This window comes from Suricata suricatta, chromosome 3 (assembly GCF_006229205.1).
Source record: "Suricata suricatta isolate VVHF042 chromosome 3, meerkat_22Aug2017_6uvM2_HiC, whole genome shotgun sequence".
In the NCBI taxonomy this organism is placed as follows: Eukaryota; Metazoa; Chordata; class Mammalia; order Carnivora; family Herpestidae; genus Suricata; species Suricata suricatta.
Window position 1 is genome coordinate 21,098,217 of NC_043702.1, and position 15,203 is coordinate 21,113,419.

The 15,203-nt window shown below is 38.3% G+C and overlaps 1 protein-coding gene across 1 annotated transcript in view; it reads left to right on the plus strand.

Annotated features, from left to right (window-relative positions):
- ABCA12 (ATP binding cassette subfamily A member 12) overlaps window positions 1-15,203 on the plus strand; it is a 166,968-nt gene that overhangs the window by 52,207 nt on the left and 99,558 nt on the right. Inside the window, exons 3-6 of the mRNA XM_029932926.1 lie at window positions 260-413; window positions 8,587-8,678; window positions 11,927-12,024; window positions 14,860-15,045. Of these exons, the coding sequence (XP_029788786.1) occupies window positions 260-413; window positions 8,587-8,678; window positions 11,927-12,024; window positions 14,860-15,045 (530 nt within the window). The remainder of the gene's footprint in view (window positions 1-259; window positions 414-8,586; window positions 8,679-11,926; window positions 12,025-14,859; window positions 15,046-15,203) is intronic.

Here is a 15,203-nt window from a genome sequence, read left to right on the forward strand (position 1 = left end):
ATCATATGAATATACTGTGATTTATTTTTAAAACACTCTAGCAGACATTCTTCCAGCAATTTCCTTAGAATAAATCCCAGGAGAATAAATTTGTAGGGCAACATGTATTTTTACATTTTTGGATACATAGTGGACCCAGACAGTCATAATCCAGAAGGTAGTTTCACAAAACAGAGTTACTACACATCTTTCCCTTCCCAGGCAAATGCCATGTGATATAATTATTGTTTTTTGCCTTGTTTTATTTTTTTAATTTTAGGTTACCTTGCACCTCGAAACCTTCCTAGTACCGGCTTCTTCCCGTTCCTGCAAACCCTACTCTGTGACACAGACTCTAAATGCAAAGACACACCCTACGGGCCACAAGACCTGCTTCGTAGAAAAGGAATTAATGGTGCACTATTTAAAGACAGGTAGGGGCATTTCCCAAGTGTGTTCAGTTGTTTTGAGAGAGCAGATCTTATTTCCTTATGAAATATCCAAGAAGACAACCAGGGTTACATATTTGATTTTATTTTCTATATTTGCAAATGTGGTGATCTGTATATGAACGAACAAGTTGGGTACACGCTTGTATTACCGTGTTTATGTGGGATTAAGCACAATCTACTTCATATGAATTACTCAGACTTTGCTTTCTAAAATGGGTAGTCAAGGCAATCCTCCTTAACTGTCCTCAAAAATTCTCTGTTCCACCTCAAATTGTAGTGACACACTGTCCTAAGATTTGGTCACAAGCTTCAAATATAGGGCAATTTAGGAGCATTATCTCCTGGAAGAATGACATATTTCTGTTACTCTATATGGTACTTCCAGATGCAACAGAAACCAGGAGATAAAAATGAGGAAATTAAAAGTCTAGAAATTAAAGTAATAAAGTTGAAAGTATACTTAATTCAGTAACAACCTTTAAATGTGATACAGAGCTGAATTGGACAAACCCTCTACTCTGATGTTACTTGCATTCTAATGGAAAATCAAGGAAAAAAATGAGCCCTCAAATAAATAAATACATAATTAATGATAATGACAATTGTGTTAGCAAGAAAAGAAAGCAGGTTATAAGCTAGAAGTTGAAAGGTAGGAAGTGAATACCGTGGTAAGAGAAGACCTCTGCTAGAAGGTGGCATTTGGGTAGAGACCAGCAAGGACAGGAAGGGATCAGCAATAGCGTATGAAGAGAGTATTCCAGACAGAGGAACAGCAAAGAATCCTCAGGTGGGGAAAAACCTGATTATTCAGAGGAGCAGAAAGTTGCCTAATATCGCTAAAACATAGTAAGAGATGATACAAGGGGTAGGGGCTACATGGAAAAGAAATGCAGGAGACAGAGCAGGCAAGATCAAACATGTAGAAAAAGGGAAGGGATTTGCATCTTATTTTTTGTATAATGAGAAGCCATTGGAAAATGGTAAGCAAGGAGATGACATGACATATTGTATATGAATCTGGTGTGTTCTAAGTGCATACCTCAGCTAACACTAGTTGCATTATCTCTGTGAAGAGACCAAAAGCTAACTAGAGCCTATGCCCTCTTAGTAATCAGAGTAGAGGAAGGATGGAAGCATGGCATTCTGGTTGTTCAGCTAGGTCACAGATGGTCTGTGTGTCCCTGTGTGAGTGGTGAACGAGGCATGATCCATGACCATGTTCTAATAGGGGAGGGAATATGTCAAACCAGTCATCATAATGAGAGAGAGTGCAATGAAAAGTACCAGAAAGATGCAGAAGGAAGACACTCCATATTTAAAGTAGGGAGAGCTGTCAGGTGGGGTAATCAGGCTGATCTTCATGAAAGGGTTGTACCTGTGATAGACATTTCATTAACCAAGGGTTAGAGAGGACATGGGAAAAAATTAATGCCCCTTATTTACAAAATGAATTACAGCTCTCCTGGGGCTATCAACTTTATACTTTTTTTTCCCCTCATGAATAACTAAGTTACAGTGAGAGAAATTGTGAACAATATCTAAGACTGCATAAATGTACCTTCCTAAAACAGAGTATTTTTCCATGTGATATCATAGAGATAGAACCACACTCATAGAGTTGGCTGAGATGAGCCACTGGGTTGGTTTTAGAAGTAGGATTAAAGTCCAGCTTTATTTTATCTTCAGCTGACGATTCTTGGGCAGATGGACATGTCTGCTTTTTTTGTTTCATTCTAGCCCCCAGGGAGTTCGCCTAGCTCAAAATGTATATTGCTGTATATTCAGTATTTCCTCTAAACTACCACATAATTGGAACTTAATTTAGAAAATTATGTACAATAATAAAATCGCATTAATGATATTTCCCACCATGCTATTAACTTTTATGGTTTATACAGCCATGCAGTGAAACTGGGGCATGGCTACTGGGTAAGTGATTCCACCAAATTGCTTCCCTTTGGTAAAGGAAGATTCACCAGCATAGCATCATTAAGGAAACAAAATAGTTTTCTTTCTCTGTTTTGTAAGTGAAGGGGAGAAAATGCCATCTTTGGCCTCATCAAAAGATGCCCGCCATGTTTATTTTAATAAACTCTTCTGAAAGTAGTGATCACACTGCGGTCATTCCTTGCTGGCCAGTCACCAAGTATTTTGAGTTTTTTTTTGCATTGGCACCAGCCCTCTGTTATTACATTCATACTTCTTTAGGCATTATCTTCAGGATGAGGTGCTTTAAAATAAAAATTCAACACTATCCTCAGCATCCTCTCTAAGTAGCTGTCTGGAAAAAGAAACATTGCATTGATGGTTCTGCTGCTCATTTGTACAACAGATGATCCAACATCACAGGACTCACCCTTGTGGTCCTTCCTCCCTCTGCACTGCCTCTAAGAATATATCAGAGCAGCGGGCGCCCCTGGCTGTACCATTGCTCACACAGCCGGTGATGTGAGGATCACCCCGCAGAGCTCACAGGGTCATTATTTGGAGAAGTGACTCAGCATTCCCGAAAATCCTGTGGGAGAATTACCTCCATGGATTTGCGCCCTATCTCTGTCTTGCCAACACACATCTATGACCTGTGGTTTCCAAACTCCCATTGGATGGCTTTTACAGAATGTTTAACATAGCTAACTGTATCTTATTGAGGGATAATTTTAAAATGCAAAGGCTTTTGTTTAGTACCGAAAACTATGGTTGTGTTTAGAAATTGACCTAAAGTTATCATTGGGAATGTAAGGTAAGTGGAAGTAGAACAGATATGTGTCCTCTTGACTGTAAAGGGGATGTGAGATGTGTGGGTTTCACGATGTGTTAATTTCAGAGCAATTTATAAGCATGTTGTAATCATCTTACAATCATTTGTTCATGTTAAAATGAAGGGTTAAAATTCTATCTCTGAAAAGCAAAGTGGGAGGGTATCTTAGCTGCCATGCAGGCAAAATTGTTAATTTCCTGAGTAAGAATGTATTGAATATGTACCACATGCTGGAGATGATGCAATTCACTGCAGATATGAAGGTGAATAAGGCGTGTCCTATGCTCTGTACAAACTTACAATCAAGTGGGAGAAAGAGAGAAACAGGTAAACAGGTAAATTACCATATAACATCGTAAATGTGATGAGCATTTATTTGGGTCTCACTGGGCCCATAAAATGAGACAACAAAAGGGGAATAGTTAAAACAGACACATGAAGATCTTGTTTTTGCCTGAGGAATATAGACCTAGGAAGATATATTGGAATATATCTTGGATATACTGCATATATGTATATGATTGGAATGGAGAGAGGTTTGGGTAGGGCAATATCAGGAGAGTTCTCCAGAGGCCTTAAGGGCAGATAGAGTGGTGGAGACCAGACTGGAGGAAGCTGTGTTTGAGTTAGGCCATAGAGAAAGGATTCCAGAATTTAATGAAAGAAAGAAATGGAGGCCCTTCCATAGCTTTGAGGAATAGGCAAATAGTGATAGAAAAATTTATAAATTCCCTTGTAGCGTTGCCAAATTAATCAACCTGTTTCAGGACTAGGTAGAACATACTCTGTGTAGTGTCCCCTGGAAGATACTGTGCTGTTATCTCCCCCATATTCCACTCACTAAGACACTTCCTCATCTGCCCACCACAGTGGCTTTAACAGCTTTTTGAAAAGTATTATTTCAGATATATATTATATCTCCAAAGTCCCTCCTAAGCATATAAAAATACACTAGGACAGAAGAACATATTAAGACATTTTTAAATTTTAACATCATAACTGGCATGGATTGTTGGATGGGTTAATGGTCCACCTAGAAAAGACGTCCATTTTGAGCATGGGCAGGCAGGGATTTTGTCTGCAGCACAGACAACCCTGGAAGAATGAACATTAGAAGAAAACAATGAAAAAAATTAAGATTTTTCTGTGAATGACATCTGCTTGGGGGTAGCAAGGAAGGACGGCTGTGTCAAGTCACTGCAGAGGCCACTGCCATACAGTGTCCTTATTTATAATTAAATGTCAATAATAAATGTCTTCTAAAGCTGGCATCAGAATTGGCCTAGAGCACATTTCACATCTTCTTTTCAGGTGTCACTATATACCTGTGTGATCATTCTGGGGAAAAAAAGGAAAAAAATATAAAAAGTTTAACTAACCCTTGGAGGCAAAAAAGAATGTCAGAATTTTCTTTCTAGGACTTGCCATATGTGTCTTCCCTGAAAGCAGTTCTTTTTATAGACAGAATTTACCGTGGTGCACATGGGTACCACCTACACAGGTAATCTTCCCCACTCACAGGAAATAGAGAGACATCCAGTACGAGTGCATAAATTCTACCATTATGATGATATCTATAAATGTGGCATTTCACAAATGTAACTGTTGGTAGACATGTCTGAGAAGACGTAAAATCTACTCTGGGCCTAGTTTCCCTTCCAGTATCTTAAATTTAACATTTTGATTCTGAGATATTTGTTTTATTGAATTCCATTCCAAAACAGGGACCTATAAATGCCACTGAGGTAGAATCTACTTCATCAGCGTGATAGAGGAGAATCCCTTAGCCATCTCCATGGTACCCTACAAATGTCTGGGTCCCCCAAAAGGGGGTTAACTGATATCACGGGCCACTTGGAAATTTAATTCAGGCTTTCTTGCCCCACCTAGGGAGTTGGATTTTCTGGGCTCAGGTGAGCCTGTGTGCTCGATTCAGGGAGCTTCTAAGTTGTGCATTTGCTTTAATATTCTTCCCAGAGATATCTAATATGAGATAGATTCTCTGAGACTTCCTCAGAGCTTTTGGAGTTTTTGAATAGGATTTTTAAGTCTTCTAAGTTCATCCTAAAGGGCGGGAATGGGGATGAGTCTTCACAGAATAAATTCATTTATCTGTAATAGCTTGTTTCAGGGTTTCTCACCATCAGAACTGTTGTTACTTAGGGCCAGATAATTCTTTGTTGTGCTGTCATTGTAGGATGGTCAGCAGCATCTCTATCCTTTACCCACTAGATGACTGTAGCACCACCCCCCTCTAGTTGTGACAATCAAAAAATATGTCTTCAGTCACTGCCAAATGTCTGCTGGGAGGGGGGCTAAAATTGGCCCATATTGAGAACCACTGGTCTAGTGGGAAGGTGAAGGAAAAATTTTAAGGTAGTAAGGGGTTTGAATTAAGGTTGTGATTCTAGGATCTTGCTTTATAAGCAACAAAAACGATTTCTCTAATTTTAGCAGCCCTTGTCATGTGTTATTGTCCCCTGTGCATGTCCTTACTTAGTTAATACTATTAGTGTATTCTAATCCCAGTTCTTTATTTGACTATTCCATTATGTTAGTGCAAGTTTAATAAATATTGAATTAATCAATGAATATGGTAGGTGCAGTGCATGATTTACATTGTTGTCTGCCATGCCATTCCTGGGTGTTTTCTCTTTTAAGGATCTTTGCAGGAACAGATATGCAACAATGGAGGGCAGGCTAAGCTATTAAACAAACAAACAAACAAACAAAAAATAACACAACTTCCTTAGCTATCTATTCTATATTTTAAAAAATTTTAATGCTTATTTATTTTTGAGAGACAGACAGAGTATGAGCAGGCAAGGGTCAGAGAAAGAGGGAGACCCAGAATCCAAAGCAGGCTCCAGGCTCTGAGCTGTCAGCACAGAGCCCAATGTGGGGCTTGAATCCATAGACTGTGAGATCATAACCTGAGCCAAAATTGGACATTTAACCAACTGAGCCACCCAGGTGCCCCTTGTGGTTTCCATTTTAAGAGTTTAAAGACAGTGGTTTTTTTGTGCAGTGGCTGTGGACACATACCATCACACCACATTTTGTAAATGCAAGATAAAACTGGGAGGGATTTGCAAGTGGTTGAACAGCAAAGCCCACATGATATCCTGATCTCTCACCCCAACAAAAAGGCAAACCAAGGCCACATACAGGAGAAGGACCATCTCCCCACTCTGTAATATGGAATGGGTGGGTGACCGTATAACCATGGGTACTCCTGGTCAAGGACAGGTCCTCTTAGAAGAGAGATATCTGTAGTTCCTTGTCTGGAAGCAGTCATTTTATTGCTGAGCCAATTTAGACTTGTTGAACCAGCAGCTTGCTGGGAAGAGAATGAGCCTGTCTTTCTTTGTCTTTAAAGAATATTCAAAGGAGTAGTTTTAGGACTCTTCTCAATGCAGGAAGATGAGCAAAATGTCCTCTGTCTCTTAACTTATATTTTCTTTGCTTCCTATCACCTCTTCTTCTGTTTTTCTCTCCCACTTCCATCCATTATTCAGTTTCTGTTTTCTCTTGCTCCTTCTTTGCTCATGTTGATCTTTGTCTTTCTCCCTTTGGTTTTTGTTGCTGTCCCTATTCCGTAAAATTTTAATGAAGGCAGTTTTCCCCTTTATTTTCAAAATGTGTTGATATTCAATCGTCCTCCTTATACTATTTCAAGCTGAACTAAAAAAAATGTTGAGAAAAAGAAAAGTGAACTTGACTTTCTCAAACTTTCTAAAACTTCTTTTTGAGAGAAGGGAAAAGGCACAGGTCAGTTCTTATTTTTATCTGAGCAGTTTTCCCATCCAAATAGTCAGCATAAGGAATGTAAAAAGATTTAGGGGAATACAGTCATGGTCATGAATAATTCAAATATACATTAAGAATGCAGAACTTTTGGAGCAACCAGTGCATTTTATAGAGAATATTGGAAAAACACTAGGGAGTGAAAACAAATATCACCTCTTCTTACCATTTTTACTAAAAGGACACAAAAAAGAAAACAAAGACCACAGATTCCCCCCCCCCATTTATAAATCACAAAGTACTATGGAACCATGATTCAGATATTGTTTCTAAAAGAAGTTAAATTGAACCACATGCATATGTGGAACTTCTTGTCTTTTGACTATTATATTTTTATATCTACCCTTATGTATCTTAAGTAAGCTTTTTTATAAACAAGTACACAAAATTCACCAACTTTTAGGAGTTCCAAAAGATATTCACATCCAGGCATTCAGACTGATTTCACTCTTGAAATACATACATTTATTTTAGACACTTACTTTAGGTATATCAAGTTTTCAAGAAAATATGATTATCTCTATTTTAATAATCAACTAAAGAGGAAGAAAATTTTTAAAAAGAAGGTTCCTAAAGGTCCAATAATGTTTCCTTCCCAAAGCTAGTGTGGCCACGATGTTCCGGGGTTTCCGGCACTACAGTGCTATCGTTGCCGCATTGACACATTCAGTACAATAAAAAGTCTACTTACATCACCGTACATTTCTTTCACACCTGGTCCCACCTGTAATGACAACATCCACAGAGCTTGACACAGACCAGACAGTCAGTAAAAGTATGTTCTTTCCTTTCTTCCTTAAATCTGCCTCGTAGATAACTAAGGGTTTTTTTTTCCTTTTTTTATTTATTATTGAGAGACAGAGAGAGACAGAGCGTGAGCAGGGGATGAGCAGAGAGAGAGGGAGACACAGAATCTGAAGCAAGCTCCAGGCTCTGAGCCATCAGCACAGAGTCCGACGTGGGACTCGAACTCATGGACCGTGAGATAATGACCTGAGACAAAGTCAGACACTTAACTGACTGAGCCACCCAGGCGCCCTAGATATTCAGTTTGGATAATTTTCAAAATGCCATCTACAATTTAGTGTAGAAAACCTGTTTTTCTTTGAAAGTTGACAACTAAGCATATCTTTGTTCCATTCCCTGGAGCACAAGCCCCTTTGGGCTCTCATCTCTTTGGAATCCCTCATCTTTTGAAATGAAATATATACATATGTATGTATATAGATATATACAAACATATATATACACACATATGTAAATATATATGTATATACTATATATCATAATTATTTCCAACATTTAACTCTAATGTCTTTTAAAGATAATTTTCTTTTTATAAGATAAAAGTAAAAATAACTATTTTAAACCTCATCCAGGCCATTTTCTCCGGATAAAAATTTACCTTGTAGGAGAGCATGTATATTCATTGTTGTGTGGTTAGGTGAGTTCTACCATTACAATCCTAGAAAGTGGATTCAAAATTTGAAAGACCTTGGAGAGCCCTGGAATCTGCCACATAATACATTGCTGTAACTAACTGAAATTAATGTGGGTGAAGTTATAGAGTTCTTGCTTTTTCTTCTCTAGTGAAATTCCGAGAAAGTCATCCAACCTGGAGAAGGACAGCAATTTATCACTCCGGAGCACCAAAGTTCCAGAAAGAAGGCACACATCACTGGGTAAGCTATTCTCTTCTGTTGAATTTAGAGCAGGCCTTTCAGAACAGCCAGCAAGGTCTAATCTTTGAAAGGGTTATACTTTTAACTTTTCAAACGGAGATGGAATGCCCAGAATATTCCTCAGAGATCTAAATGTTCCTTAAGGTTGCCTGAGTGTGGCGGCGCAATTATGCAAAATTCTTGAGATAATTGGAAATTAAGTTCTTACTAAAATACTTTCGAGGAGCAAAAGCCTACATGGTGCTAAATATGATGCTGAGAATTGCCTACTTTCCCAGAATTGGCTGGGGACTGTAGTTGGCTGCAGTTAGATGGTTAGAAAGTCCGGTAATGAAAAATTACCATCTGCAACAACATGAGTGGACCTAGAAAGTAGAAGGTTGAGTAAAACAAGTCAGTCAGAGAAAGACAAATGCCATATGATTTCACTCCTTTATGGAATTTAAGAAACAAAACAAATGAACAATTAAAGAAGAAAGAGACACCACAGAACATTCTTACATACAGAGGACAAACTGGTGGCTGCCAGAGGGGAGATGAGTGGGGGAGTGGTGAAATGGATAAAGATCACCTACTTGATGAGCACTGAGTAATGTATATAAACGTTGAATCACTATATTGTATTCCTGCAACTAATGTAATACTCTATGTTAATTATACTTCCATTTAAAACAAAGAAAAAAATACTGGAGGAAGTCTTAGAAATTTGCCCAAACTTCATTTCATAGCTGAGGACCATGAGGCCCGACAAAGTCACATGCCCTGTCCATGTTCATCCGGAGACCTGGTACTGGAGGGACGGTCCAGCCGGGACTCTTCCCACTCTTCCCTTCCTCCTCCTCTGCAGTGCTCAGTACCAGTCTCTCAGCGGGACTGTGTGCGTCCCGTACAGCCGGGCCCGGGGCCCTCACGGTTTAGCTGAGCCTGAGCTGCCCGTGCCTTACACCAGGCAATTCTGCTGCAGATTCCCTTAAGAAACTCATTAGAAGCCATAAATTGGGGATAGACTCTCAAAGAAGCAGGGCTTATCCTGGAGATATATTAGCGAACAAAACAAAGATTCCTGCATGTTTGGAACATGATTGGTGCCCTGAAAAAAAAGAAATAAAAAAACAAGTACCTTTAAAAATGCCATGGAAGGGCACCTGGGGGGCTCAGTTGGTTAAGCATCCGACTTTGGCTCAGGTCATGATCTCGCAGTTCGTGGGTTGGAGCCCCGCATCGGGTTCTGTGCGGACAGCTCAGAGCCGGAGCCTGCTTTGAATTCTGTGTCTCCCTCTCTCTCTGCCCCTCCCTTGTTCACACTCTGTCTCTCTCTGTCTCAAAAAATAAATAAACATTAAAAAAATAAAATAAAATAAAAATGCCATGTAATATTTAAGATTCTATAACATCAAGTAAATTGGTACAGCCTCTGTGGAAAACAGTATGGAGGTTCCTCAAAAATTAAAAATAGAAATAACACATTGTGTAATAATTCCACTACTGGGTATTTACTCAAATAAAATGATATACTAATTTGAAATGATCTATGCACCCCTGCGTTTATTGTAGCATTGTTTACAATAGGCAAGACATGGGAACAACCAACACGTTCATCGATAAATAAATAGAGAAGATATGATACACACACACACAGATATACATACACTGGAATACTATGCCACCATAAAAAAGAATCTTTTCATTTGCAACAACATGGCTGGACATACAAAGTATTAGGCTAAGTGAACTAAGCCAGACAGATTGAGATAAATACTATATGATTTCAATCAAAAGTGGAATCTAAAACTCAAAACAAATGAATAAATAAACTAAAAGAACCGAATCTATAAAGACAGGACACCAGACAGATTGCCAGAGGGAAGGAGGAGGGAGGGCAGACAACATGGGTGAAGGGGAGTGAGAGACACCGGCTTCCAGTTACGGAGTAAATAAGTCACAGGAATAAAGAGCACAGAACAGGAAATAGGGAATAAAGTCAACGATATTGTAATAGTGCTGTATGGTAGCAGGCAGTAACTATACTCGCGGTGAGCATAGCATATCGTCTGGAGAAGCTGAACCAGTATGCCATTTGCCTAAAACTAATATCACATCGTGTGTCAACGCTCCACCCCCAAAAATAAAAACAGAAACAAAAACAAAACAAAAAACTATGACATTAAATAACATTCCGATACAAGTTGATGGACCAAATGACAAAGGCCCTGTTGTGTTAATGTTGGAGGAATACGTGGTGAGTGGTTCTGAGGAGTTAATGTTCTGTTGTGAATGATCTGAGGGTATTTGGCCGAGGAGCTTACAGCACAGCAGAAAAAAGATCAGAGTTCTGTTGTCTAGTGAGCTTTGCTCTGCTCAGTAGTCACAGATTATGTCTCTTACCCTCGCCACTCATCTCTCACAAATGTATCACCTGGTCCAGAGGAGTCAGTTGGTAAATTCTTCAACTGCACAGGCATGATAATAAAACATAGGCCCTACTGATGATAGATCTTTGGATTTTTGATGCTAAGATTCTTTGCTGTGAGGATAGCAAAGTATCTCTTCTAAAACATATAAAAGGTAACCTACTGGCTTACTGAACATCCATGCTAGAGGCATGAACATAATCTTTTAGCTAATGCTCCTAACCCAGAACAGTCCACCACATCATAAATAGTACTAGATGAGGCTACTTTGAGAATCACTTCCCTGGAGTGTACTGTAGTTTGGACTAATTGCTTCATTCCATTTATTTGATCTGAAATATCTTTCAGAAAACACTTTGGGGAGGAAAGAATTTATGATCCTAAGCAGATTTTAGTCTCCCAATTGAATAATTAAAAAGAAAACCATTATCACCAGATGTGCATTGGCAGATCCTTTGAACAGATGTTAGATATGATGGATCTGTGGGGCTCCCGGAGACACCTCAAATCCTCCAGGCCTGCACAGAAATGATGCACTTTATTAAGCAATAATATTGGTGATGAAGTTTAATGACATAAACTGGAATGAAAACAAATGGCATCTAAGCTGATTGGAAAAAACCCAAGAGCCTAAAACCATCATGACTTTATGTGAAAAGAAATAATGATGAAATTTGCCGTTTTGCCAGTTCAAAACCTTCATGGAGGATGCATATTTGAGCACATTCTTGCCATGAGGTATATAAGGGCACAAGTGATACTTATGGCTTCTTGTGTGAATCTGCCCATTCTTGTGTGTCTGTTTAGAATGCTAATCTGTTCTTTTATCTATTACAGCCACAGTATTTCCCAGTTCAAGTTCGGATTTGGAAAGTACTGGAACAGATACTTTCAATGGCAGTCAAGTCCTTACCCGAATCCTTAGTTTGGAAAAGGTAATTTCACTCAGTTTAATAATGGACTGATAATAAATAGTAGTTGAACAAATACCTTCATAAAAGGAATTCCCATAATAAGTAACAGTTGAACAAATACCTTCATAAAAGGAATTTCCAGTGAGGAAGAGATTTGGGACACCCTCCCATTTGGAGTAATATCTCAGGGAAATTCTTTTCTTAGGAGCTCTTCCATAAAAAGCTTAATTCTCGGGGCACCTAGGTGGCTCAGTCAGTTAAGCCTCCGACTTCTGCTCAGGTCATGTTCTCGCAATCCGTGGGATCAAGCCCTGCATTTGGCTTTTGATGACAGCTGCTTCATATTCCGTGTCTCCTTCTCTCTCTGCCCCTCTCCTACTTGCACTTTGTCTGTCTCTCTGTCTCAAAAATAAACATTAAAAAAAAAGCTTAATTCTCAGACATTCTGAATTCTTTAAGGTCTTGGACATTCATTTCCTTCCCTCAAACTTAAGATTTTCCTCAAGAGATAGGGTGGCATTATATATGATCTTCTAATTTTGTGAAACTGGGAGGCAAGAAAGGAATATGAAAGCAAATGAAACTCTAACACTCATTAAACTTGCTGCCTCATCCATACTGCTCATGGCTTTGGAAAATTTGGAGGTACGGAAAATATCTCCCTGAAGTAGTAAAATCCTTTTGCCTAGTGTACTTTGGAGAGCTCACATATCAATCTCTCTCTGTTCACTAGTCATTTCTTTTAAGATTTCAGATGCAAAAATATAAGCATAATTTCTATCAGAGGCATAAATTGGCAGCCAATGAGCTAAGAGTGTGTGTGTGTGTATGTGTATGTGTGTGTTTGTATATGTGTGTGTGTAGGGATTTTAGGAGTTTGAACACTTTTACACAGAACAGGTATGCTTCTGTTGACCACAGTCTCCACTTTTCCTTATTGTCTTTCATCCAGCCATATTCATACGTTTATTTGGCTGGCCCTTAGAGGCATTTGGGTCCTGCTTTATGTGCTCCTCAGACATCAAAAAGAGGTCATTTTCAACATTTTCTGATAGACTCATCTTGCTCACTCACTGTCTCTCATACACACTTGTACACATAGGCATTTTAAATAATATATTCATGTTTTATGCAGTAGACATTTCTTCTATCTCGATGGAACATAGAACATAGCTTTGACTTTTATTCATATTCCAGTGATCATAACCTCGGCTGCTTTAATATGTCTCTGTTTGTTACCTTTAAAAACATTCTGTATAAATGAGGCATCTCAATAAGCTGGTTTATGTAAATAAGCCAAAGGTTTACAACACAAAAAGGGATTCCAAGAAAGGCACTATTACTAATCAAGACAATTCTGCCAGTGTTGGCTGAAATATAAGACTTTCCCACTCAGTTCAGTCTAGATTTTGAAAGTCTAGTTCTAACAGTAATAGTATTTGAGATACTTAAAACACCCTATTTGGCATATGTGCAGTTAATTCCAATTTAAAGCCTCCCTAAATCAGGCCAGCATGTAAATGAGGGAAAGTTATTTTATTCCATTTCTATTTCTTCCATATTGGTTCCTAGAAGCAAACAGTCTTGCATTGGATTAGCTAAATTCTTTAATATATAGAATAAAAATGCTATTCTCAAAAATACCACCTTATTGTGTTGAAACTCCCAAATTCTTTTTCTCACATGGAATGAAATTTCAGAATTTTGTGAGGCAGCACAGTCGTATATCCAGTGGGGATAAGTCAAAAATGAATTTTCTATGTATAGATACATATTTTTAGAGTAGTTGGAGCAGGGAAGGGATGTCAAAATTAGGATGACATATTGATGCCTGTGTCAGCAATCTCTCTGATTCCTCTTTCTTTCTCTTTACTGCTTTCTGCAACCCTTGCAAAAATGAGTAGAGAAATCACTTTGGAGTGAGTTTATGTGTAATGTTAAGAAAGAGATATGTATGAATGACTAGACACTTGGCACTTATAGTATATCCTGGAATAAGTGGATCCTGTCTTGTTCCATTCACTTAGAAGTTGCATCACTAGAAGGCAGAGTGTAGCTTCTTAAGGGGAATATAAAGTTAAATGGCCCTCACCTAACAGGGTTATTAGAATTAATTGTTGGGAAGGACCCATTAAGTATTATAACTAAATATAACTGGCTCTGTAAATACTTAAAAACCTACAATGGTCAATGTGATCACTATTCCACCTGAAATTAGTGCTGTCTGGCTGGTCTCTACTTTGAAATATATGGAGGACTTAGAATGATTCCATTATGAAAGTGCTTTCCAATTATTGCTTTCATTAATTATATCCTTTTATGTATTTTCATGCATATGTTTTCCTTTTCATATGCGTGCTTCTTAAATTAAGTATTTCTTTACAAATGAAATGTCGTCCACGTTTGTCCGCTTCACTAAACACACTGCTTATCTTGGACTCAGAAGCTCCTCCTCTTTGAAAATCTTCCAAAGATGGCAGGAAGTGTCATAAAGAGTTAGGACACCTGAGTTTGCTGCTGAAAGCCAGGAGAAAGTCAGATTTTAAGTCTGTAGATTTTTGTGAGAAAAAATCTGGTACATTTAGTTTCTCTGGTCAGAGACAGGAAATAAGTTCAATGAAACAAGTCACGTACGAATTATTTAAATCATAGCAGTGACAAAAGTGACCACATTCACACATTCTCTTGTAACATGCAATAAATAAACCAAATGTATTTTAGTGTTATTTGAATAGTAGCTATAATGCGGGACCTTAAAAGGACTATTGTGAAAACAAGTCTGTTTCCTTGAAGACTAGAATATTTCATATCTGCGTGCTAACATCCTTATCCCACTCTTCTCTCACACATTTTTAGCTGTTAAAGCAAAATTCAACTTCAGAAGACATTCGGAGAGAACTGTGTGAGAGCTATCCAGACTATATTGCTCATTATGCCTTCTCTTGGACCACTCTGGGGAAAAATGTTTTTAACAAATTTTGCCTATCCAATATGACCTTTTTAGAGTCTTCTCTCCATGAACTAACAAACCAATTCTCTCAGGTGAGTGTAAATATTTTAATTTGATCAAGACCTCTTAAACAACGAAAGGACAGTATTGTTTCCATTCTTGTATCCCCAAGTAATTCAACTTGAGTTAAATAGCAAGTCCATAGCCAACATGGATTGGGAAATGTTGACTGGAATATGTGCTCATCCTT